This window comes from Aphelocoma coerulescens, chromosome 13, assembly GCF_041296385.1.
Source record: "Aphelocoma coerulescens isolate FSJ_1873_10779 chromosome 13, UR_Acoe_1.0, whole genome shotgun sequence".
In the NCBI taxonomy this organism is placed as follows: domain Eukaryota; kingdom Metazoa; phylum Chordata; class Aves; order Passeriformes; family Corvidae; genus Aphelocoma; species Aphelocoma coerulescens.
The window spans coordinates 12,482,791-12,508,520 of record NC_091027.1 but is presented as its reverse complement, the minus strand read 5'-3'; the positions used below and the strand labels follow the sequence as shown (position 1 = coordinate 12,508,520).

Below are 25,730 nucleotides of genomic sequence, written 5' to 3'. Positions count from 1 at the left end.
TAAGGTTTCATCTGTGAGTGCCAGAAGTCTGAAAGGAAAATGAACGTTACTGATCCTATATATTTTCCCATGATATGATTTTTTTCCTAGTTTGTGACATATTTACAAACAACTTTTTTGTTTGCCTGTCTGTGAAGGTGGATAAGCTATTACGTTGGCATTAGCAAACACAGGATGGCTTTTAGTGTGCAGGATTAGTATTTAGATGTGGCAGCAGCAATAAGCTGCAACTTCTGTGAGTGAACCATTATGCTCCAGTGTGCAAATAATCTTAAAACTGTAGAACCTTCTGCTCTTTTTCCCATTCCCCCCTTGCCTAGGAAGCATCAACCAAGGATGTGAGCTCAGTGTCTCATCTCTGAATGGTCAGGAGTCATTTGGGCTCTAAAGAAACTATTTGAGTCACTGTCATCCAGTTCAGAGATGAGAAAATGGGAGGATGACTGGAAATCCCAGGTAAGGTAAAAAGTAGAGAGTCATCATTTCCAGGCAGCAGCACCAGCTAGGGCTCTGTTCTGTCAGGAATTTTGCTGTGCCTGACACATCCTGTGTCCTTGGCTTTTTTGGATGTCTGCTTGTTACCTGAATACCTCAAGAAAAGCTGTCTGCTTCAAGAAAATTATGTACCTATAGCAGGGCTCTGTGAATGTTTAAAATAATGACTTGCTTAATTTTGATTATTTAACCTATTGCCATAATAATACGGGTTTTGATATGGTGCAATCACCAATGTAAACAAATAAGAAAAATATTTTATTATATTTCATTCATTTCAAGGTATCCAGATGGTATAACTACTTTCTGACAGCATCCAAACCGGCCTGCTACAGGGAGAACTGGAAATAACTTCTGTTTCTGTACTTCAAAGCATGAAGTACAACACATCCATGGTACTTCAGATCAAACACACTATTGGAATTATGAAATGGCATGTAATAAATATTGTCAAAACTATGTAAATTTTATCATGTTGAAATTTTCAGCGGTTTGCATCTGAGAAAGAAAGTACAAAATGGTGATTGTCTTTGTTTTATTGGGTGGCAAACCACAAGATTCATACTATACAATAGGTCTATATATTTGACTTTCTAGACAACTCTGCAAAGGATTTGTCTGAAAAGAGAGTTTGGGCAAGTCCAGGTGTAATAAGAGAAATGTAAGATGTAAAAATGGGAATTAAATAAATATGATACTTCGAGTCTAGGTTAAAAACCGCTAATAAAAATTCAATACAGGCCTATGGGGTGAATGCCATGAGGGAAAAAAAATCAAGTATTTATTAATTTTGGGCTAAATAACAACAGTCTTACAGACATGTTGGAGAAGTCCCTTGAAATTATTGCTGTTTCATGAGCTTTGTGCAAGTCCAGGTTGCTGAAAGACTGCACATGACTTACGTAGTTCATGAACACCCCTTCTTATATTTGCTTTTATATCTTTGTGAATTGTCTTGCATGGCAGAGGTCATTCTTGAACTCCTCTGAACGCTTTTCATTTGGAGAGAAGAGGAATTTGAGGATACAGTACCTTTAATCTTTGATTTCGATGTTTCCAGTTATTTTCAGGGCCCGGAGACAGTAGTACATAACCTGAGGCTGCAATAAAACTTGATGTTTCCTTCTACTTCCTCTCCAGAGGAGAGAAGGCATGACTGTGTGGAGGCAATGTTCTGCAGGGGAGCTACAGATTTCACAGATTCATTCTGTCTGAACGCCCCAGCAAAAGAAATATTTATACAAGAAAGTACGACTCAAATACCAGCATCTCACTTCCAGTGGGTGCACAGGGAGATTACTGGGAAGACAGTACCATAAACAAAGAACCCAAGGGATGTTGGGAGGGATACGTCCTGCTTTATTGCTCAGATTCCAGCATTAGATAGACCTTTTTTTTTTCTTATTTTTGAGTGTTTCAATTCCATTTATTTTTAGCTTCCGTTAAATATTTTAGGATATTTCATCAGCGGATATTTAGTCTTAAACCCCCAGGAAACCAATTCAAGAAAAGACTAAATTTTACTCGAATATGAGACCCTGGAAGGCAAAACATCCAAGAACAAAAGTTGTACAGATCAAACCCAATGCAGTGTGGTCATCTACCAAATGTTGTGGGCTTTAGAGATCTCAGTAAGAAAAGAAAATGTCTTTGAGCACAAGAACCCAACAAAGATACATAGTTAACTGTAAATTGTCCTGTTGGAAAACATCGTAGCCCGAAAACATCGTAGCCCAAAAACATGTCAAAGAATGGGTGTGGATTATTGATCAGGACACTGAAGAAGCAGGCAAGAGATCTCAAGTCTAGTCCCATGTTTCTGATGGAACAGCTGTAGGACAGCTGTTTCTCTTAGCCCATGAAAGTCGTTTGGAACATATGCACACTGTGTTCCAACAGCATCTGGAGATTCTGCTCTAAACTTAACGTGGGAAAATGCATGACTGTTTTATTATGTCATTGACATGTAGGATTGGACCTTTCACTAAAAAAATGTTTCCGTATTCAGAATATGACAAAACACTCAGTGATATGGCTTCTTGAATGACTGTGGTAATTCTGAACTTCCTGATACCCTTGATTCTTATGGGATATTTATGTAGTTGAAGAGTAACCAAATGTTTCATCTACTAGTTAATTTATATCTGAGTAAGTGCATAAACCAGGTAGTGATTATGCCTATGAGAGAGACAGTCCACAGTTTTCTGTTTATCAGTGACAGATACAGCTGGCAGAAAAACATAAATGCATTTTAAACCTCTGTTACTTGCCTCTGTTGAATCTCGACTTAAAATGAAATCACATAACAAAGATAATTCTGTTGCTTAAAAATTAATGGGTTTATCATAAAGGCTTTCCATGTTGAAAAGCTTGCAGAAACCTGCAAGGAATTCTCCCAATCAGCTTTCCACGGCTACTTGTTGATGTATTCAGTTCTTCAGAAACCCGTGGTTTACCCAGATACACAGGTAGGAAGGAAGTATGTTCACACACCTCTCTGAGTTCTAATGCTAATTTGTTGCGTGGGAATTCCAGTGCATATCTTAGTGTTCATCTTTGTTAGCAGGTGGACATGGAAACTGGGTACACCAGGAGGAGTTGCTGTTTGAATTAGTCTTGAACATTTCTCTATATGTGTATTTCATGTAAGGGGAAAGAAGGGAGAAGAATAATACATTTTTTGTGAAGTTTCAGTATTCAGTTTTGTTGAGGTGGTGTTATTGTTATTTTGCTTGTTAGTTTTTAATTATAATTTTCATTACCATGGTAATCTCAGTACCTCTGCGTAGCAATGTATGGTCCCTTTGTATACCAGGAAAGGTGTTACATGACAACTTTCTGAACCCACAGCCCAATGGAGCTGCACTCAGGGTTCCCAGCATCACTGCTGCTCAATTATAGGCAGAGTTATCTCTTTGCTTATATAGAATGCCATGGGACTGCTGAGGAATGGAATGATTACTTTTCTTGAGACACAGACGCTGGTAGAATGACCCTTAGAAACAGTTGCCTGATAGAAGTACTGATTTCTTGGACTATCAAGTACAAGGAAGCTTCCCACCTATGCCTGCAACTTACAGTGCTGCTCCAGTTTTGAGTTCCTTCCCAGATGCTTTATGGTGACAGTGGTGATAGGTCTGTGTAAATGATCTTAGTCTTTTTAAAGGTGGTTGAAAGTGCACTTGTTTTCCTCTAATTATTAATATATGGCTGCCTAAAATTGAAGCCAACATAGTTGTGATAGTTTTTAGCTCTAACAGAGTTCTAAAGTGCTCAAAAGAACAAAACAATTTCCTTCATCTTGCGTGGTCTGTTCAAGGCATGTGAAGCACAACCTTCTGTCTCAGTGATTACATATCTGTTGCCTACCTCCTTTGTGAGCAGAACATGCTGTCTCACACAAGTGCATTCACTCCCACATGAGCTGTGCTTTTCTCCTGCTGTGCATGTGAAAGACCATAAAGGAGCAGGCTGCTCCCACAGATGTGCATTTTTCAAGAAGGGTGACTGCCTCATAGGATTTAGAGCTGTAGTGTTACATTTTTCCATGAACTGAGCTTAATAAAAGGAATATAAATTTTATGAAGTCATGTGTATTACAGAAATAAGTGATGTGTTACATATATTACTATATTACATACAGCCACACACACATGACTTCTGATTTTAAAATACCACAAATCCTACAAAACATACATACAAAAGCTCAGAATGAAAGCAAAATATTTTCACTAGAAGAATCTGGAACTGTATTTATGTAGACTTATTTGAGAGTAACTCATTTATTGTCAACATTTTGTAAGTATCTAAAATCTGTTAAAACCTTTCTTTAAAGCCCTAACTATAAAGAGATTACCAAATTACCTGGAAGAGAGTGCTCCAGAGTTCACATCCATGACTTTTAAAAATATGTTCTTAGAAACTTAGAAAACTAGTTGGAAACTAGTTAGAAAGTAGTTAGAAAAACTTAGAAAACTACTTAGAAAAAACTACTTAAATTTTTTTTTTATAAAAATATCATAAATATATTTATTTTTCAATTTGAGACATTATTCTAGAAGAGGCTATTGTGGGTTAGTGTTTGAAAGGTAAACATGATCTTCATTTTCCTGCTATTGGTTTGCCTGAGAACAAGGCCTGCTCTATGTGCAGATTCCAAATTGTTTCTGATTTCTTTAGTGTTTTGTCTTGCAGAAGCCAGGTGCAAATATTCATCAATGTGCAAATTAATCTTGTTCACAATCACAGTTAACAGGTAGCAGCAGAAACATTCACTGGCTAAAGTAGGTGTTGCAAAATTGTCTAAGGTATGATTGGTGAGGAAATGAAATGGAAAAAAACCTTGCTCTAATAGAACAGTTATTTATATGCTACGAAAGGAGATGGCAAATGTGTTTGGGTGTGTTTTTAACCTCTTGAGCTTTCTAGGAGGATATTCTTGACATCAGGTAGAAAGTAAAAATGTTGAAGAAAAAGCCTTTAAAACCAGTATCTCTTTAGCTATTGGAAGGGGGAAAGAAAGGATTTTTAAAATCTGAGAAGAAATAAAGACACTGAATTAGAAGGAACTAGGTTGTTATTATTAAAATAGTAAATAAATGTAGAGTTTAAAAAACATAGCAGGTGTTTGAGAAATTAAGAAAGAAAGCGTGAGAAACTATGAAAAATGGCAAACAAAGAGATGATGTTCTAAAATTGTACTTAATACCAAGAGTAAGGCCACAGGCCTGCATTCAACAGGCCTGAAGGGAAGAACAGAGTTAAAGAGGATGATTTGTTTGAAGATCATGTCTCTAAAGAGACAGCTATGAATCATGAATAATTTATAGCCAATATTGCCATTTGAAGTCAAGCAAATCAAGTACAGGATGTGAAAAAAATCTTTAAAGACTACAGATAACTATCTCAAAGCTTCAGTTACCAGCTTCACAGATAGAGGTAGAGCTTCTAGGTGTATGTAATCACCCTAGTCCAAATCCTACAAGGTATTTAAATGTCTTGCTCTTTTCAAGAGGACACCTTTGAAGAGCTATTTATTTCTCAAATATTCAGGACATATTTCTCAGACATATTCAGGATAACGTTCACAACTAGTACAAAACAGGTTCCCCTGGGAGTCCCCATTCCATGTCACCGTGTGTATTGCCATCACATTGTGTTTTCAGGCCCGAAAGTGCAACCTCTTAATACCTTCTTAAAAGTAAGGTTACAACACTGTGAATCCCATGGGTAATGTCTTTTTAAAACTTTTTTCTTCTAACATTTGAAATGTTATGTCCTGGGAAGCTTTTAAAATTGAACTGGCAATTCTGGATCCGAAGCACAGTGTGGCATACAGAGAAACATGCATTTGGAGTCCCCCAGGACTGTGGTGAGGGAGCTATGGATTGAGGTGTACCATGTGGGCTGCAGTGCACCCTACATATCACGATGTAATATGTCACTGGATGCCAGATCTCTGTGGGGTCTCTTATGGTTTTTTTTGGAAATTCAGGCGCTGTGTTTGTAAAAGAGAGGTAAGGCTGCAACAAGTGGCAGGCATCAGAAAGGGTCGATATGATCAAAAGAGTCTTTCAATGTGTGTTGCATTTATCTTTCTGTAGAAGTTGCCAGACTTCAGGGTGGGGTAACAGATTGGATGCAGAAATGATGCAGTGGTCATTCACTCTCTGGGACAGTCATGATGTTACCTCAGATGCCATAAAGAGAGAAGAATACTCAAAGCCTAAGAGGCAAAGCAATAAAATTGCAAACATTAACTTCTCACACCCAACAAAATATTTGCATTGAAGGGGCTCATGAGTTTCCTGGAAGTGATGTAGGTATGGAAATGCCATCCAGTTTCCTTCTGGAAACCAACATTCCCACCAGGTAAATGCAACACTGCTCCTCCATAGTGCCATGCCCAGCAGCAGGGTCTGCTCCTGGCTCAACTCTGCTGGACACATTCCCTAGGAAGCACTTAGCTGTTCATGTGCACATACTGCTTGTGGGAGAGAAAGAGTACCCAAAAGAGCATTTAAAATACTGCTTTACCCTTTTTTACTCTACTGAACTCGGAGGCTTAGTTTTTAACATGTCTTTCAGTTTTTAACCTGTAAATGGCAGTGGTGTTTTCAAGTGCATTCCAGCAGTTCCCAGCCAGATCAATTTTAAACATTTTATTATTTCTAGAAGTTCAAAAGAAGATGACTGATGGTAGTGTTTGAAAAATACATGTGTCAGAGACTGAAATATTATGTTTATGACTTAAACATTTTCATGAAGGACTTTTAAAACTGTATTATAAAAGCTGCAGAGAAGACTACCACACCCTGAATGGGGCCCTGACTGAGGCTTTACACCGCTCGATGATGAAGATAAGATAAAGTAACTCAGGGCTGGGGACGTTCATGGAGCACAAGCTTAACACCTCAGGAGTGGAGACCACACCCCTGGGGCTATCAGCTGCCAGGCTTGCACAGACCCTTGCACCAAAAGGTGGGGGGAAGAGAGGCTTTGGGTGTGCGTTGGAAAAACCTCTGGTCAGAAGCCATGAACGCCCATCCTCCACTGTGCAGAGGAGCTCAGCTGAGGGGCCCCTGCACCCTGGCAGAAGCTGCATTCACATGAAGGACAGAAGGGGTGACATGGCCCATTAAAGGCCCCTCCCAAATGGGTGCCCTGACCCTACACCAGAGGTGATGTAACAGACCCTCAGTGTTGCAAGGGACAGTGACAAACTGGCCCCCTGCAAGGGAGGCATGTGGGCGTTCCCACCTTCCCAAATCATATATTAATCTACTACTCTTGGTAGCGGCGTGTGGCAGGGTGTGGTGTGGTGGGTGTGGCGGCGTGGCCACAGTGGCAATGGGGGACCCTCACCACCAGCAGACCAGGTGGAAGGGAGCAACAAGACATCGTTGGGACCCTCGGATGGGTGATATGCTTCCACCTAACCCCTGTCACCTCTCCCTGTTCCCCCATCGTCCCCCACACACTTCTTTCTCTGTTTCTTTCTTTCTCCCTTTTCTCTTTCTTTCTCTTTGCCTCTTTTACTATTAAATAAAATACATCTTTTTTGGCACCAGCATCTAACCTCGTTTGGTTTTAATCTCGTTTTTGGGTATATTTTGAACCTTTTAAGTTCTTTCCGGTTTATACTCAGTCTTAATTTTCTTTGCTCTTCTGTGTTTAAAACTCAATAAGAACAACTTGTTTTACTGATGTAGTTTCCTCCTTGTTTCTTGATCCTAACATCTCTATGTGAACGCCTTTTAATGCCAAATAAATGTTGGAAAACACGAATACAGGTGTAAACAAAGTTCTTCAAGGAGCTCTCAGCATGAAAAATTTATTTGTTGTTCATTTGTATTACCTTGAGCTAGCAACCTTGATTTTGGAATAAAATTCCACTATCATAGGAATTTTATCTCTAAGAAAAAAGAGTTTGTATCTCTCAAGTTTACATTTCCAGAGTAAATGAATTCAATGCCATAAAAGTAATACTCCTCGTTGCCCTTTCCTGAAAAGCTACTTTTTCCTTTATTTTTATATTGTAAGTTTTTTTTTTTTTTTTCATGGGTAGTCTCTGCAGCACTGCATGCAGATAGGCATACTAATGATTATCATACATTTATTTTTGACTTTAGCTTTTTAGTCTTTGCACCATTCACTAATAATAAATTCTTTTGGTAAAATTTTTTACTTTTCTTGTCACCAGAGGTACCTTTTTTCTCTCAGAGTGGAAGGATATTTGAAGGTTTTCCTATACCTATACTGGAAAGTATGCTAGTTTTTCTCTAAATATTGTCATACAGTTGTTGACAATTCTTGCTTTCCAAAATAATAATGGGAAGAAAATTAATTAATTTTCTTCATATTCAATAATATTTTTGCTTTTTCCAGGATGAAATAAAATAATAGAATTACTCAAGAACTTTTTTTCTTAGATCAAATCTTTAGCACTAGAGCAAACATAGCTGGAGTGACAGTATGCTGTCATGAATGCCCTGGTTATTGCTCTTGCATTTGTATAACCAAAGTCAACATATGCAGTTCCAAGATACTGCTGTTTCATCTCAGGACTTGGTAGCTGGAACAATCTACTAGCTCTGTTTCAGACCAGACGTTTGCTACTGTAAGATGAGAAAGGAAATTTCGATGAACTACAAGGATGGTTGAAAGCATTCAGACTTGTTTTCTTCGGGTGTTGAGTAAGTATTACTGGGTAGCCTCAGAAGGTAATCAAATACTTTAATGCTTATTCTTTGTTGATTGTGTGTTTTTGCATTTTGCAAAAGTAGAGAAGGGGGGTTAAGTAAGGTCAAATAGTTACTGCTCTCTGTAATTTGAATGGGTAGGGTGTGAACTCATTGTAGGACTTCTGGAGGGAGGCAAGGGAAGTGAGTTGTTGGGGAGTATTTTTAACCTGTGCACTGAGAATGGAAGCAACTGCGTATGACTGGTTGTTACCTACACAGTATGATTCTACTTCCCCTTCAAAGTCATGTTCTCAAGACTAAAATAGAAGAAATTGAGCTCCAATCAACAAGAACACATTATCTGCATTAGTCAAATTTTTTCATAATTTTCTCAATTCTTGGAACAATAGACAAGAAAGAAAAAATAGCAATTAATGACTAGTTTCATAAACATTTCTAGTCTCTAGCATTAAGACTGACAAAGGGTGTTGTGCTACTTTATGCATTAAATCTTGAAAAATATTTTCAAATTCTCCTATGTAGGACATGATACAAGAAAGTATTATTACATAAATTTTATCCTGCAGCTCTTTAGCCTAATTATGCAATCTTCTTGAGAGTAGCAAAGAACTCACTTAATATACTGTATCACTTTTAGAGATAAGTGGCTGTATTTTTAGCTTCTATAATGTACATTGAAATGAGGGCAATTATGCCTTGTTTCAAAAGACAATGTTAAAACACACTATTTACAATTCAAAATTTGTTTTAACAATACAAAATGAGGGAGTTAATGTTTGAGAAGTATACAACGATGATGATAGCTATTTGAACATTATGACCATGCTTAATGTTGGGCTACTATATTCCTCTGTGAGAATGTGTTGTCAGCATTGTAGGATGCGATATGGAATTGTAGGTAACGTATCTAAAAATGTAAGTAGAATATTTTGTAGTCACAAGATAACAACAGGGAGTTGCAGTAGTTTGTAAATCGTGTACACATTTTCATTTAACACCCTAGTGTATTTTCTTTTTGTTTCTCCCATTTTATTTGATAAAAATAATTAAAAACTAAAGCTCGCTGTGAAGGTCTCTTCAAAGTTAGAGATGTTAATTTAATTTTATTTTATGTTTACAAGTTTTTTTTTACATTTGGCTGGATTTGAGTATTGCTAGCTCCCATGGATGCTGCCTAGCTCTTGTTACATGTTACACAGACTTATATGTCTTACTTCCACCCAGACTTTCAATTATATCTATTCAAATACAGTGACAACTTCCCCCAATAAAACAGTATCTTAGATAAGTAGGTTACTAAAAATGCAATATAATGACAGGGGTTTGAGAAACTAGAAATTGCACTTGCAAAGTGAAGGGATTTAACTCTGTAAGAACAGCCTTAGAGGAATATGTTTATTATTTAGGACATATATGTGCCCCAGGTAAAACTAAACTATCCCTACTCTTTACACATTATGAACATTAAGCTGTCCTCGTCTTCAAACATCCTTAATGAATTAATTTTTCTCCACTGAGAAAGGAGGAAGATGGTGAATAATAAAATAAGGCCAAGGGAAGAAAAGGTCCAAGATATTATTTTATAATCATTGTACTACAAACATGTTTTTTTGAACATAAGGGTCTGGAAGGGAAACATCAGTACAGACATGGACTGTCAGTCTTACGCTGAGCAGTTTATAGGCTCAGTTACAGAGTTAATAATTAAACTAATTAGCAGTTACAGAGATTATGTAGTACTCTGCAGATGAAAGGCTGAAGTGCTCAGGAACCTTCTGATTTATCACAGGATTGCTTGAACTTTAGTTATTTGAACAGCGCATTTAAAAAATATTTATTTAAATCAGTAATTTAAACATGCTTATTAACTATTGTAAAAATGCTTAATATTCAGAATTATTTTAATTTTAAAGTAATTGTGACTATACATTGTTCTTTAACTACTACATCACCTGGTCTAATCCTTCTGAACCAAAGATTTCTCCTTGCAATTTGTTATAATTAGATCTAGCTACAACTGGCTAGAGTGACATTACAATGATTTTCTCTTGTGATGTTTCTGAAAGTCAGTCAGTGATTGGAGTAGGATGATTTCATTGCCAAACAGGAATTATAAAAGGGAGTCGGGATAATATGCTTTGTCTCAAGGAGTCACCAGTACTTATGAAAATATATTCATAGGGGCATAAGAGGCATCACAAAAATTTTTATGCTTCGTTAAGTCCAGGAAGTGTTTTAAGATATAGACTCGACCTCTTAACTTGCTGATTTTATAATAAAATAAGAAATGTTCAATATTCTGCTTTTTAAAAATTTTAATAATTCAAATATCCTAAAAGATTTAATTATTTTCTTGCTATCAAATAAACAAATATTATTTAAAGGCAGTGTTCTATTATATCTACACAAGTATATTTAATGCAAAACCAATCTTGCTTGTAACATCTGTGCTTTTGTAATTACCCAGTAATAAGTTCAGGGAAAATGCTTGTAAGATCCTACATTATCCCTTATTCTCTGGTTACTTGTATATTAATTCTTTTTATCTTTATCTGGCTTTTCTGAAGCTCAGTTTAAGCTCTAACAAGCCATGTTTTTAGATATGGAAAACCTTATGAAAGACAGACTCAGAAAAAAACCTTGACCCTCAAGAATCTTTGTTCAGTTGGGAATTCATTAGGAGAAGGATTTCAGGCCCCAACAACCCTTTTCATCAGGGACAGTCATGATTTCATTTTGCTGAGGTGAGTCAGTTGACACTGATTCTAGGAAAAACAGAAAAAAAAAAGGCTGAATTCATGTCAATGGAATTTTAAGGAAGTCTTTAACCCCTCTCAAAAGAAGGAAAGTAATCATCAAAGAGCCTTTCAACTCTTTATGTGATTAGGTAGAAGCAGGTGGATTTGAATGCCTAAACCTGAATCTCTATAGATACAAACCTGAACAGAAAAGTCAGATTTTCTCATTCTGTGAGAATTTTAAACATACTGATTCTCTAGCAATAGTGTTTGGGTTTTTTCCTGCCTATTAAACCAAAAAGATCTAACCTGTCACTGTGAAAGAGACTACAAAGTGAAGGACTGCTCTGGATGCTTTTTGCACTAACTCCAAAGGGTGATGTCCCTTCAATGCCAGTCATGGCTCCGTGGCTGCTGCCGTGGCTGGGTGGTTCTCCCTGCTCACCATCCAGATCTTTCCAAGGAGTCTTACAGCAATCAGCAGGGTGATGGGAGTATATGTCACATGGGTGCAACTCCCCCTGCCACATAAACTGGCAAGATCATTTTTATTGTGGTCATAACTGAACACAGAGCTGAAACCAGAAACCCTGGCTATTAATTATCTGTATTGCTTGGATCCACAGGCTATTTTGTTGGATATGGCATTTGTGTTAAATTCCATGGCCTCAGCCTGTGCTGTTAAGATGGCCTTGGTTTTGCTATTGCTCTGCTGCCACAGGATGTGTCCATAGTGATTTGAAAAGAAACTACAGAGCAGATGATGAAAAGAGAGGTGTCTGAACGACTAAAGAAAGTGGCAAGGCAACTGTGTAGATTTTTAGCCGAGGGCTGAGGCAGCCAGTACAGAAGAGACTCAAATGTATCTGCCCTGAGTTCTTCCCAGCCATTCCAGGACAGGTCTCTGTCCTTCGTGTCTGCACTTCATTGTCCAGCTTCTTGGGAAGCCTTTGGTTTCTCCCTGTAGTCTTGTCTGTCTGTACAGGGATTATATAAGGATAAATGGTTCTAAGGAGTTCTGATTTTGCTGTTCTAAAAAAGTACACGTACATAGATCTTGGAAGTCTGCATGACAGGGAGGATTCAAAATGCCTGCTTACTGAATTAGTTTTTTTATTCAATTGTGTAAATTTTTATGTAGATTCTTATTTGCCACACAACTAACCAACTGAAAAAAAAAAATGTAGAATACAAAAGGTAGGGAATGAAGGGAATTGTACTTCAGTTTTACTCTTTGAAGACATGATCCTGAAATGTAGATTATTTTCAGTGACCAACTATTCAACAGTTAAACTTAGTACTAATGTTCATTAATTGCTATGGTTTGATCCATGACAGACCAGCAGGAGTATCTGGATTATTTTAGGAAAAATTTGTTGTTCACATTTTAGAAATATCTGTTGTCCATTATTCTCCAAAAGAACATGCAGGTGTAATTACCTTAGACTGGTTTTTATCCCCTAAGAGCAATAGGAAACTGTTGTAAGCTGCCACCATAGCAGAATTCCTGCTCAGAGAAGTGTCTGTAACCTGTTTTAATGGTAGTCAAATGAAAGTCAAATAATTAAACTCCTCCTGTGTTTTCTTTCAAATGATGGTATTTGGATGCAGTAACATTAAACAGTGGTTCGTGCAAGTTGAAATAAGGGAGAGTTTGAATGAAAAAAAAATTTATAAGCAAAAATATTTCCTGTTGACTCATTTACTGGGATAGGTGGATATTCCTAATGGGAGTAAAATCTCAAGGTGCATCTATTAAGGTATTTTAGGGTTATCTTAAGGATATTGTCTTAGAATTGAGGATTTCCATTGAGGCAGCAAACATAAAAATAGGCCTTTCAGTCTATTGTGTCTGCCTTCTGCTTTAAATGTTTCACTGTCCTACAGAGAAAGTACTCTTTTAGCAAGCATGTTTAAGGTAATAATTTATTATAGCTTTTTCAAAAAAATAAGGATATTGAGATAAATACCTTCCCATGCCATAAAGAGAACAATGACAACACCCAGAACACTTTAATAGTTATCTGGGTTTTCTGACTTACAGCTAATTATGTCATTATTTGCTCCTCTGCAAAGTGGATACAAATATGTTTAAATTCTGCCAAAAGCAAGACACAGGTAGCAGTATCTTGTACCCATTCACTAGATTAAAATCTTCAGACAGGAAATGTTTTCAGTTCTCCGAGGCATCTCCCTGGCAATGCCATATGCCATATGCTATAGTCAACCCGTCCTAGAACCTGAGGCTGTGTATAGGGCTGGCAGGGATTTCTACATGGTAATCCACTTATGCCTATTTTTAATGTCAGGACTATTTTCCAATGCAGATCTACAAATCTGATTTTCAGCTGTCATATTTTGCCTTAATAAAGAAGCAGAAGAAGACTCCTGGGGTTTTCTGAGCATTATGAAACCTCTGGGGACTGCATGTCTGCCAACAGTTCAATTCATTAGGATACAACATTGAAATAAAATATTAAAAATGTGAAAATACATCCTCTTCCATAAAATAATAGCCCTGACCACATTTTCCTCATAGAACAGAAACCAGACCCAGATTTACTTAGGTGGTTAATAGATGCATAGCAAGATGAAGATTTAATTACTGATTTGTTTCTCAATTATGAGCAATGCACTGTCTCTACTGCACAGCTCCTATTAGCTCTCTAAAATGCAGAACAGGAAGAAAATAAAAGGCATTTACAAATATTGCATGACCAGTCTTGTGGCTCCTGTGCAGCTTGTTGAATTGCTATTTATTAGTCTTATATTGCCTTTGTATCTAATTAAAAATTCAGGACGGGCTCTGTAAATAAGGAGTAGACAATGTCTGGTCTAAATAAAGGAACTACCCAGTCACAGAAATGAACTGGGAATACCAGAAACTCTATCTGTCCTGAATAAGTACACATTTACAAACTGTTTTGCATAGTACAATATTTTGTATGTTCAAAACAACTGGAATAGTGAGTAGAAGTGCAGTTGTCTAGGAATTGCATGAAATTCTTAGAAACCTATTGATAGAAAGAATTTCAAGATTTAAGCTACTCCTTTCCTCTTGGTTTGTGGTATGATTTCATAAACTCTCTGATTGTTGATCATTGTTATGGTTTAAAACCAGTATGCTTGTTTTACTCCTTTGATCATCAATAATATTTTCTTCCAGACTAGTTCCATATTTCCAAGTATTTGTCATGTTTTCTACACTCTTTACTTGTTATAGTCCCCTGCACTACCCTGTCTTTCTCAAAATATTGCACTTAAAAGTGATTTTTTTATTAATCAAGCAGAATGCAGCAACCATTTGACATAAATTTTTCACCGAGCAGCACAGTGAATATTTCTCCCAAGTTTACACACAACACTGAGTAATACATCCCAGAGGCAGGATTTTTGCAATAGTATCACGTTCTCTGTCCTTTGCAGACTACTACAGTCCCCCCCATTATTTTTTTTGCAAAACTACTGATGTTTTTATATTTATGCAGTTGATTATTTCCTTCCTCCAATCTTTCCCTATTTAAATAAAGTAACTAATTACAAATTTTGAAATGTCCTATTTTCCTGTTCCCAAAGTGCAACATCCTTCTTGATATAATCTATGTCTGCGTTCTATTTTGCAAATCTTATACTTCTGAATCACTTGTTGCTTTCTTTGTAAGAACTACTCATAGCAGTGTGCATCCAGATTTTGCAAGTTGGTGAATTTTTGTTCTCTAGACTTTTCCATCAGTTCATCCCTTTTTTATTGGAGAATCTTATTGCCATTCAGTGGATGGGGCCTTACACTGTGAGAAAAAAGGTCACACACAAGAAGTGGTAGTTTCTTAATAAGATATGCACTGTTTGAACAGTGATTATGGACATACTTCAATAATACAAAATATCTTAAACCCATCTCAGTTTCTAAGTGTGTGAGGTCAACTGTAGTAGTTTATATAACACAGATGGTATTAAGTCTTAACATGTACTCTATTGTGCTAAAATACAATGTTTTTATGTACTAAACATAATCATAAACATAAACTAAAATGCTGTTTACACAAGGTAGATTTTAGTGAAAAACCAAAAAATATATACAGGTAATGTATATGGACTATTTTTAAGGAAAGGTTCATAGGGCAGAAGGTTTAGAGTTAACTTTAAGAGTCCCCACCATTACTGGACAGTGTATTCCATTAGCTAAGTAATTTCTTACTGCTTGGTCAGTGACTTTTGAAGAAAATTAAAGTTGCATGTAAATGTTCAGTTTGGAGAGAAACAAGCTGATAACTCAGGATGACTCACTTCAGATAAGAGAAACAGAGGGATGGTTTGTAATATTCCAGTTGGTTTTTTTCAGCTGTTGCTGGGATTTGCTGGGATTTGCTAACTGAGGAACAGAATTCCGACATCTGGCCCTTTGAGTTAATTTTGTATTTCTGCAGTGCGTGCAAAGGAAGAGCAGCAGATAAATGCATTAATTTCAGCAAGACCATCAGGTCTTAGGAAGATTACACTCAAACAAGCCTTGTCCTTCTCTGCCCATAACTCAGCCCATGGCTCAGATGTTCAGCTTTGACATGACAGAAAGAGAGTAGTGGAGTTTGTAATGGCCAAATCTCAGCCATGCTGAGTCTCTCTCCAGACACCAAGCAAGCACAGCCTTCAAGGACTAGAAGGTGTTGGTTGCTGGGAGGTATAAAGCTGGAAACAAGAATTTGTTTTGAAATGGAGTAAATCGACACTGAAAGTTTACTCCAGTTACAAATGTCTTAACACTAGCCCCAGGCTCCTTTTGTTCTCTTAACTGTTCAATTTTGTATTCTCTAACACCCCTTCTTTTGTTCTGATTTCTCTGGGATTTTTTTTTCACCTAAATTTAATTTTGGGGAAGCGTATTTGGGAGTATAGTATAGCGCTCTTTCCAACATCTCATGAATTTTTCCATTGCCTCCTCCACTGTACCTCAGATTCTATCTCCGCCAAAGCATTGGCATCAGTTTTTACTGAAATTCTGCACTGCACGTAATGGCATAAAGTGTAAAAACTTATTTTAGCTGTATGGGCACTCAAACATTTAACTGGCATACTCAGGCTGCACCTATGTTGCTAATAAACTTGGAATCTTTTTTTTGTCCTTACTGTTCATGAAACTATTGAAAATATGTGCATCCTAAGAGTGTAATTATAGGTAGAATATGGGTCTCTCTGAGGAGACTTAATGTAGTGGCCAGCATGTTAATAAGTCACTTAAGTAAGCCATGAACACGCTTTAGGCTCTGGTGGCTTTAGGAAAATATTTGTAGGAAATAGACCAGATTCATGTCAACCCCTATGCTGTTGGGTTTTTTCCCCATGTTCTAACTATACAGATGCCACACCTACCTCAAAATAAAATCTGTTTTTGCATATCTGTGGTCATAAAAACAAGAGGAGTAATGAAAACCAAACATAGGGTAACTGCAGCAGAAGAAATACATACACAGGACATTTTTCCAAATTTTTGTACACAGCAGGCCTGTGAAAGCAGCTCAGCAGTCTGAGTAGCTTTCATGTGCTTTTTGACTTAGGAATTGAATGACAACTTTTCACTGCTTTAAAGTGCATCCTAGCTGCTAATTATTTTTCTTTAATGCAAATTAAATGGATTGGTGTGTGTCGTCATACTAAAAATTACAGATGCTACATTATAGGAATACTCCAGGTGAATACTATAAGCTTGAATGACTTTACACTAAAAGAAGGTTTTCTTTGCATGAGAAAGGGATTTTTTGCTCTTTTGTGTTTTACTGTTTATTTCCCAGTATGCACCTTCTTCACATTAACAGAACATTAGTGAGTGCTTTTGAGTCACCAGTGCACTCAATCAGGGTATATGAAGCTTGTAGCATGTTAAGATTTTATTATTTTCTATCTCTGGTCAAAAAAAAAAAAAAAAAAAAAAAAAGAGTTGATTCAAGAACGGCTCAAGCAGAAAATTAAAGAAAATAGCAAATAGAAGAAACTCAAATTAAGGCTGAAATATAGTTAGTTTTCAATGTGAGCAAGATGAGACTGGAAGCACACTTGGGTACACTGCTGCCATTTGTTTTGTCTGAGGGGAGATGTATGTATTGCTTGTTATATTTTTGCCTTGAGAGCCCTGTGTAATGGTGGTTATTAGCAGCTATGGTTCACACACATACTGTTCTCCTGTCCTCTTTTGCACCTTTATGTTTGTTTTCCTGGGAAAATGAGAAAAGTTAAATGCTTTCTTGAATACTTGACTAAATACCTTCCTTGGCTAAAATGGCAGAAGACTCCATGAGGTGTACATTGCTGCATTCTGTTTTGCCCTGCTCGTGAGACTGAACACATCATTGGCGCCTAATGCCCAGAGCTTCATGAGTTGGAGCTTGAATTAATTCTTCATCTCCTTGTTTGTTCTCCTGTGTAATGTACAGCAGGCTCCTCTCAACTCTGGCGTATCTCACTTTCCTTTTTGAATATAACAGCAGTGCTGTTCTTATTTTAGAAATAAAATGAGTGGGGGTATTTCTGAAGTCAGAATGAACACAGATGTCTGAATTTAAATTAAGATACTTGCCAGAACTATAAAGTAAGGTAAAAATTGGAAGCAGCCTTAAAAAACCCAACCTGCTTACATTTCATTGTTCTATTTGAAAGTAAGAAATGAAAGAGATATCATGCACATAGAAGAATATTAATATGCAGTTCCTCTTTACATCCTTCCTCATAGTCACTGGTTTTCTTTCCACTGAGAAACAAAACAATATATATGTCTAGAAAAATATATTTTTCTGCTTAGTTAGTAGGGTTAAAATTAAACACTGAGTACTTCCTCATTTATCATTCTAAATTCCATTGCTTGTTTCCAAGGAGATAGAAATATGAAGGAAAGCCATCTGAGACTCTGATTTGTAAGGCTGTTCTCTTTAATGAGAGTTGAATGTGCCTTATGTTAAGGAACAAAATAAATTTGGAGCCTCTGTAGTAAAGAGGTTGGGACTTCGAGTGTCATTTCTGTGCAGGCTTACTTTCTGTGTCTGGCAGTGGGAAGGGGACTGTAAAATGTTCAATGCAGTGTCAGATCATCCTTTTGTAGCTCAGTTCTGCTGTTTTCTGCACTGAAGCAGTGCAAGTTCCTTTACCCATCCACCCTTTGTAGTAGTGGCTTTGTCCTGACAGTCAGAGGTTTTTCTTGGAGGACAAGAATGGACAGTAGACACAACTTGTTTTTCTCCCTGTTAGGAGTTCAGAAATGCCAAAGCCTGGATGGTTCCATAGATACTGAAAAGCCTGTAATTGTTCAGTGCAGTGTAAATGCTAAGATCTAACCAGAGGTATCTTTCTTGGTTTAATTCTGTTAATAAAATCCTAACTGAACCTGGAAGTAAACCCGTCAGTTGTCTTACCTGAAGTAGTCTTCACCACCTCAGTTGTATTTCTTAGTCCTGTAAAGGCGAACTGGTAAAGCCTCCAGGACCGGGTGTCCCCCACCTCCACCGAGCTGCGCTTCCACTGGTAAATGATCTCTTCTCTGGGGTAGCCATCTTATTGCAATGGAAAATACAGAATGCTTTGTTTCATAGTCACTGCTAGGGTTTAAGGTGCTTTGGGGAGTAAAAATGCTACTTACTATTTCTGGAAAGAACTGGAGAAGCATATTGTAAGTAAATTATAGATATGTTTTTCTCAAGTTACTAGTGCCTTTTACTTAATGTCACATTTTATTAATTATAAATTATAATAGCACTTGAGATAAATTTTTCAAAAATAGGTTTTCCACTTTTGTGGACCTAACAGGATGCAATTTTGCCCGTCCTCCAGATCCATCTGCAGCTGGATCAGGAATTCACACCTTGATCTACCTGCAAAATGTCAGACTCTTGACTCCAACTAGTACAATAGTAAAACACCCGTGCACAGAGAGAAAGTGGGAGGCCACGACATCTTGATGCTGAAAGTAAAAATTTCTTGTTTCATGCTCAGATATAAGTATAAATTAATCACATGGGGTCCAGAAATGTTATAATTTTTTTATAGCAGTCCTTAATGATATTTGTGAACATCTGTGATACATGATCAAAATAAAAGTAAAAACCAGTGGGGTATGTCTAATTAAGAACATAACCTTTGCTGACTCTAAGTATGTAAAAACAAATTTATAATTTATAATAAGCAGTTCAGTGTGTCATAAAAAGGAATATTTTTAAGCATGTTACTTACAGCTTGAAAATTCCAGTGGGCAGGAGTGGACATCCATTGGGAAGTTGTGTAACTGTAGCTGACACTCAGCATCAATTGTCAGCCTGAAAAGAAAGAGATCAAGATATAGGGAATGCACTTGAGAAGTTTGTCCTAAAATCTACATCATGACAAGCAAAGCAAGATTCTTACTAATACAGATCCTGATTACAAAATATACAAACATTATATGTATTTATTTATATATATATAAAGTAAACTATTTCTATCTATGTAACTATTGGAATATTCCAAGCATAGGAAGACATCATGGTTGCTGATAAGCAATATTTCTTTCTTGGTTCCATAAACCCTGATCATCTACTTTCCAGACTGTGTAATGGAAGAAGGTATTAAAGTTCTGTTCCTGTGCATCTGAAGTGGCAGCATTACTCATGACTGACAAATCCATAAGTAGATATACAGGTCATCTCATGAGCAGTGACAAATCTTTGTGTCACAACATGCCATAATGCACTAGGAAAATGTATTTTATGTGACAAAAATTCTATTTCAGAAATGATGGATAGTAGTCCAGATTTAGATATCTGCATCCAAGACAGCCATCTAGACTCCCTTCACAGCTAGTGCAAAGGCGCTCTGAGGATACACTTCCTCTCACTCCAAAATAAGACATTTAAATTTAATCAGAAGAAAAATGTACCAAAAGATGTTTGTCTCCACTGAATATTAGGAGGGTCTCCATGATAACTCAGGTAGTGTAGGTGCGAAGCTCAGGTAAAGACAATTACTTTTAGAAATCACAAGTGAGATGAAATGTACCCTCTGATGTTCCTGTTAAAAACTCTACCATTTTTCATTCACTCCCAGCCCAGCCATGAGCTGCAGGATACTTGGACTTTGAAAGAGGTGGGGTGAGAGAGGGAAAAAATAAAAGTGTGGGGTAAAATTTTTATTTGTTCCCCAGGGAGTCCCTAGGAAAGCTGTAGGTTTCTAGTCTTTTCTGATTCTGCGGTGTCTAAATGCTGAGCTCTGTGAGTTGGGTTTGTCTCCAGGTTCTTGTATGAAGGTGTTATGGGCATATGACACTGAGTCTCATCCTGTAGGATGCAGAGGAATGCTGGAACCACCAAGTTAATGGAGTCAGAAGGAAACTTTTCTGCATTAGGGATTTAGGAAGAAATCTAATTTTCCTGTTGCCCTTCTTCTCATTTTCATCATCTTCAGTACCACAGATACTTGATTTCCTGCTGGGTAGGGTGGTTCTTAAACCTGGGGGGAGGTGACTGAGAAAAATCAGCGTTCCCTTCTGGATCCCTCTTCAGGACAGAATCCCAGCTGTGTGATATCACATTTCATTTCTGAGTTAATCAAGGTTGAATCCTTACTGGTGCTTGCTGTGACTCACTAGCACAACTAAATAGACATTCATAGCAGATAACGGTTTCCAAGTTCCACCAGATACATCTCTTTCTAATGAGAGGAACCGAGGGATTTAAAGAGAAAGGTAATAAAATCCAAACAGACAGTACTGTACACAAGTCCAAATTTAACATTTGAAAGATGGATCTAAGCTCATCTTTATCAGACTAACTTTGATTTGCATTGGATTTCAATTCTGATCATTCTGTTATCTCTTCTGGCAATGCAATATGCAATGAATGTTAAATAACTATGAAATAAAATTCCTTTTCATAATTCAGACAGTTGCAACATTAAAAGGTTGTCTTAACCAAAGCTTCATATCTATTCATTAAAATTATGAGTGTACTTCAAAACTTTAATTTTGGCACCCAATAAAGTAAAAACAAAAAAAAAACTTTTGAGAAAATGCAGTCTAGAACTCAGATGATCTTATGTCTATCATCTTTGATTCTACATTCTCATTTTAAATTATAAATTGTCTTGAAAAAATGCTGTATTTATCTATATTTAACATAAACCCAAATATTACATGACATGCAAGAAAAAGTATAAAAAAACTCCCACAGAATTTTCACATTTAGGAGGTATGAGCATTTGGAATATGATATTTGAGTTGTTGCATATGGCATATGCATAACTTAATTATTGAAAAGGTAATTTGTCTTAAAAGAAAAACTATACATGTGACTGAGGAACCTGGACAGGTTGAGCGTATCAAGTTCAGATCCATTTTGGTGGAAGGGTGTGGTGCTGTATTCCCCCCTTCCCCTGGCTCTAGCCCTGGCCACACCCTCTGGTTCTCCCTATTGGATCCAGTACCCCAACTTCGCCCATGTACCACCCCTGCACCCTGAGATCATTCATCCATGTGCTTTCCCCACCTCCCTCCTCCCCATATGAACCGCCAAGCTCCCAGAGGATGTGGTTCTCTCTGCCTCTGGGAATCGGCTTGTTGACATGCAGTAAAAGTTCCTCTGAGGCCCGCATGGAGGGACCCCTTCCCGCCTCCTTTAGTGTTACCATGTTGCGAGCTAGCAGGGCCAGGTACGCAGGGCCGTGTGGAAGGACTACAGCAGAGCGGAACTGCCGCCCTATCCTAAGCAGCCTTGCAGCGCTTTCTGAGAAGGCTGCAGCTTGCAAAACCAAACCGAGCAACGCAACAGAGGGGGGCATATCCATAAGTTTGAGTTAAATGCAATGCTGGGATTGCAAAATCTTGTTTGCCTAAGATATTTAAGGAATAAAGTGCTTTTTCTGGGTGGAGTTTCATCTGGCTAAATTGTAATCAATTCAGAATAAGAGGCCTTTGATGTATATAATAGCTCCTTTTGTACCATCTACTTAATTCAAGGATATTTCACATTTATGAGTTTAACACAAAAATGTAAAAGGGACCAAACCAACGGCAAACAATAAAACATACCTTAAAATGAAGGCTAATTACTATAAAAATGCCTATATTAATGTTAATATAGGAATGTAACTATTGTGGAGCAAGACAGGACAATCTATAAGAAGAAATAAAACTTATTGTGCCAATATAAAATAAATTTCATACAATTGGTATCTTCTAAATACTTCCCTTTTTCAGGGTTTTTTTGCATAAACAAATAGGAAAACTCAATATTTTTTTCTTTCAGGTTAATGTCAAATGACCTGAATTCATAGGATTTTTCTCTTTGGCTTTCATTAGAGAAAATAAAATTAAAGTTAGGTATAAATACCTCAATGTGTACAACACTCTGCCGTCATTCCAGATCCTGAGCATCCTATTAGGAGTAGTTATCCAATGAGCATCAGCCTTCTTGGAATTTCGGAAAAATGTGTCTGGTATCCAGATCTTCCCAACCATGTTGCTGTTTAATCTGAGCACTTTTATAGTGCTGTTGAATTTCAGACGTCTGTCATACCACGTTTGGGCGAAAAATATATCAATTGTATATTCCTGTTGTGTTAACCAGAAATACTGATGAAAACATAGCACTCAGCATTCCACATAACTCCTGATATGCTTTCCTTAATTTCATGTGAAAAAATGGTGAGCTACAGAAGGTGATACTGGAACCGATAAAACCAAACTCTTCTAGTGCATTTTTGAGGCATGTTTTACCAAAGATTATTGTTTTAAAACAATGTATTATTTTAACATTGAGGGTAAAACTAAGGTGCAAATGAATGTTGTATGCACCTTTCTAATTCTGTGTCTCTGCATCTCAACCCACACCTGCTCAGGTCAGAGAACAATTACTTATTTCCTTGAATCCAGGACAGGAAAAGCTTGAGCTGACTTAATTGCCTGTGTCCCCTGGTTAATCTCAGAAATGGTGAAGTCTCTGGAGAGGATCTAGGCCTTTTACTTATTATCTCTTGGTGGCAAGAGTGGTAATATCACTCATGAATGGTTTTCCCAATTTTGTAGCAATCTGGAAGCTCAGTTTTAAAGTATTGCAAAGCATTTGAAATCAGAGCACATAAAAATGTGAGGATATGTTAAAATTATTGGGTTTGCATTTTTTCAGCATATAGCTCAGTTTTCCTGTCTTGTACAGATTCATAGCTCATACAGTCCTCCCATCCATAATTTAAATGAGGTGTTAAAAATAATATAGGTATGCCACAACCTTAAGAACTAATGGAAGCTTTGTAATGTCAAAATGATGGAGACTTTGTAACAAGGAAAATGGGCAGTCCTTTACCTACCATGTTGATAGCATTCACAGGGCCAATGCTATTTACGTACATGTCAGTGTGAATTATTGTGGGTTTAACTGCAAAAGAAACAAGAATCAGTAACATCCATGAAGGTCAAAATCAACTACATGAAAGTCAAGCACAAGCATGTTATTATGACACCTCTCCTCTGTGGTTGCCTCACATTTAAATGTACATATACAATAAATACAAATTTGCAACACTGTCTTCAGTTTGAAATTAGTTGGAGACACTTTGAGACAAATTCTTATATAATTTATTCTATCAAAACAAATTCCCTTATGCTATGAGAACAAATACTGAAACCAGTGCTGATAGCTTAGAAAGATTCATGTCCGACTGAGAGGATCTATATTTTGTATCAGGTCACAGCAATGCATCAAAACAAAACACTAGCAACAAAAGCAAACTTATTTTTCTTATGATGTCTTGCATCACTTGTTCTACATAATAATGCCAAATGCAAAATGACTGCTGTTACCTGCAGAGGTGGCTGTAGGTGAGTAACAATTTTGTGAGCCTAAAGCCAAAATAATACTTAAGGCTCTTAGACAGAGATAAGAATAGTTGTTACATTAAATTATTTTGAAATTACTCAATTTCAGCTTTATTCTTCTTATACACCTTGTTTACAGAATGATTGGTTTTTTCCCAGATGCTTTTAGGAATGCTTTATTTCCTTTCTGTTTCTAAAGTCTTGGTTTAAGTGAAGACAAATTCCTCTGCTAATTTACACTGTATACATACACTGAAGGTTAAAGACTCATGTTATCCTTCACTGTGAAAAATTCCTTAGTTTATAAGCCTCTATAAACTTGTTAGAAACAGCTTCCTTCATTAACCTTGCTGCTTTCTGCTTTCCTCTGCCTGCCTCATCCATGAAATCTCTGTGCCTTTTTCTATAATCTTGTTACTGCTGTATCCTCTTCTGTATTGTCTGCCTGCTCTGTGCACTCATGGGGCTTCTCAAACTGACTTGCAGCAATTCGGTGAGATTTTTTCCTTTGAGTTACCTCAGTAATCAGTAGAGAGGGTGATTCCTCCAAAAGGTGATTCAATCAAATAAGGTTTCCATTCTGAGTCCAGGCTTGGCTCTGTATATTTACATTGACTGTGGGGAATCATCTGGGCAGATTGGCTTTGCTTGACTGCAGTTACCTTTTGTGAACCTATTCCTCTGTGCCCTATTCTGTCACTTCCTGCCCTGCTGTGCAAGTGAGGGCTCAGGCTGCATCAGTCTGTGCAGGCCTGCTGCCCTCAGAGGCTCTGTATCCATCACATCCTACAAGGATTAGGCTGTGTTACCCTCTTTTTGGCCTTTCTTTTCAATGTATTATTTGTGATTCTCTAACAGCATCTCTTAGGTGTAAAAAGAAGAGGAAAAACATGCTTTTTCATTCCCCAGAAGTTACATTCTGAACTTCCTATGCAGGTAAATCATCAAAAGCAGCCTGATATCACTCTTAGGATAGATTCAGCAATCTTAATTGATGTCAGCTTCCAAAATCATGACTATTTTACATACCTCTGATGTTTTTCTGCATTGCATTTTATTCTCATAACTACTTTGAATGGCTTCTGCTCCCTGGGTAGCAAAATCTGACATGAAAATTCTTTCTCTTTGCTGCTTAATTGAAAGTGGTCTAAAAACAAAACCAACATACCTCCTATGTCAGGTCTCAATTTGTTGTCATATCCTTCCAGCAAGCCATTTAAAATAAGAGTCACATCACTCTCATGGACTTTGGGAGTCAAAACCCAAGTCTTATTTGAAGTGTAATCTTCATAATCATCATCTCCCTTTTGGGTGGAACTATTAAAGAAATAAAAATAAAGAAAAGAAAGGCCTTGAAAAATACAAATTTGTAGGTAACTACTTTGGAAAACAATACCCACGCTTTTAGATTTTAATAATACTGTAAAAACATTTTAAAAATTTCCCATTTTCAAAATTAGACTCCCACTA

At 37.1% G+C, this 25,730-nt stretch overlaps 1 protein-coding gene across 2 annotated transcripts in view; it reads right to left on the bottom strand.

Moving 5' to 3' along the window:
• GABRG2 (gamma-aminobutyric acid type A receptor subunit gamma2) overlaps positions 1 to 25,730 on the bottom strand; it is a 67,622-nt gene that overhangs the window by 17,702 nt on the left and 24,190 nt on the right. For both annotated transcript variants that reach the window (XM_069029147.1, XM_069029148.1), the window contains exons 2-6: positions 25,429 to 25,577; positions 23,753 to 23,820; positions 22,777 to 22,997; positions 19,649 to 19,731; positions 18,835 to 18,972 (exon numbers count right to left, since the gene is read on the bottom strand). In XM_069029147.1, the coding sequence (XP_068885248.1) occupies positions 18,835 to 18,972; positions 19,649 to 19,731; positions 22,777 to 22,997; positions 23,753 to 23,820; positions 25,429 to 25,577 (659 nt within the window). The remainder of the gene's footprint in view (positions 1 to 18,834; positions 18,973 to 19,648; positions 19,732 to 22,776; positions 22,998 to 23,752; positions 23,821 to 25,428; positions 25,578 to 25,730) is intronic.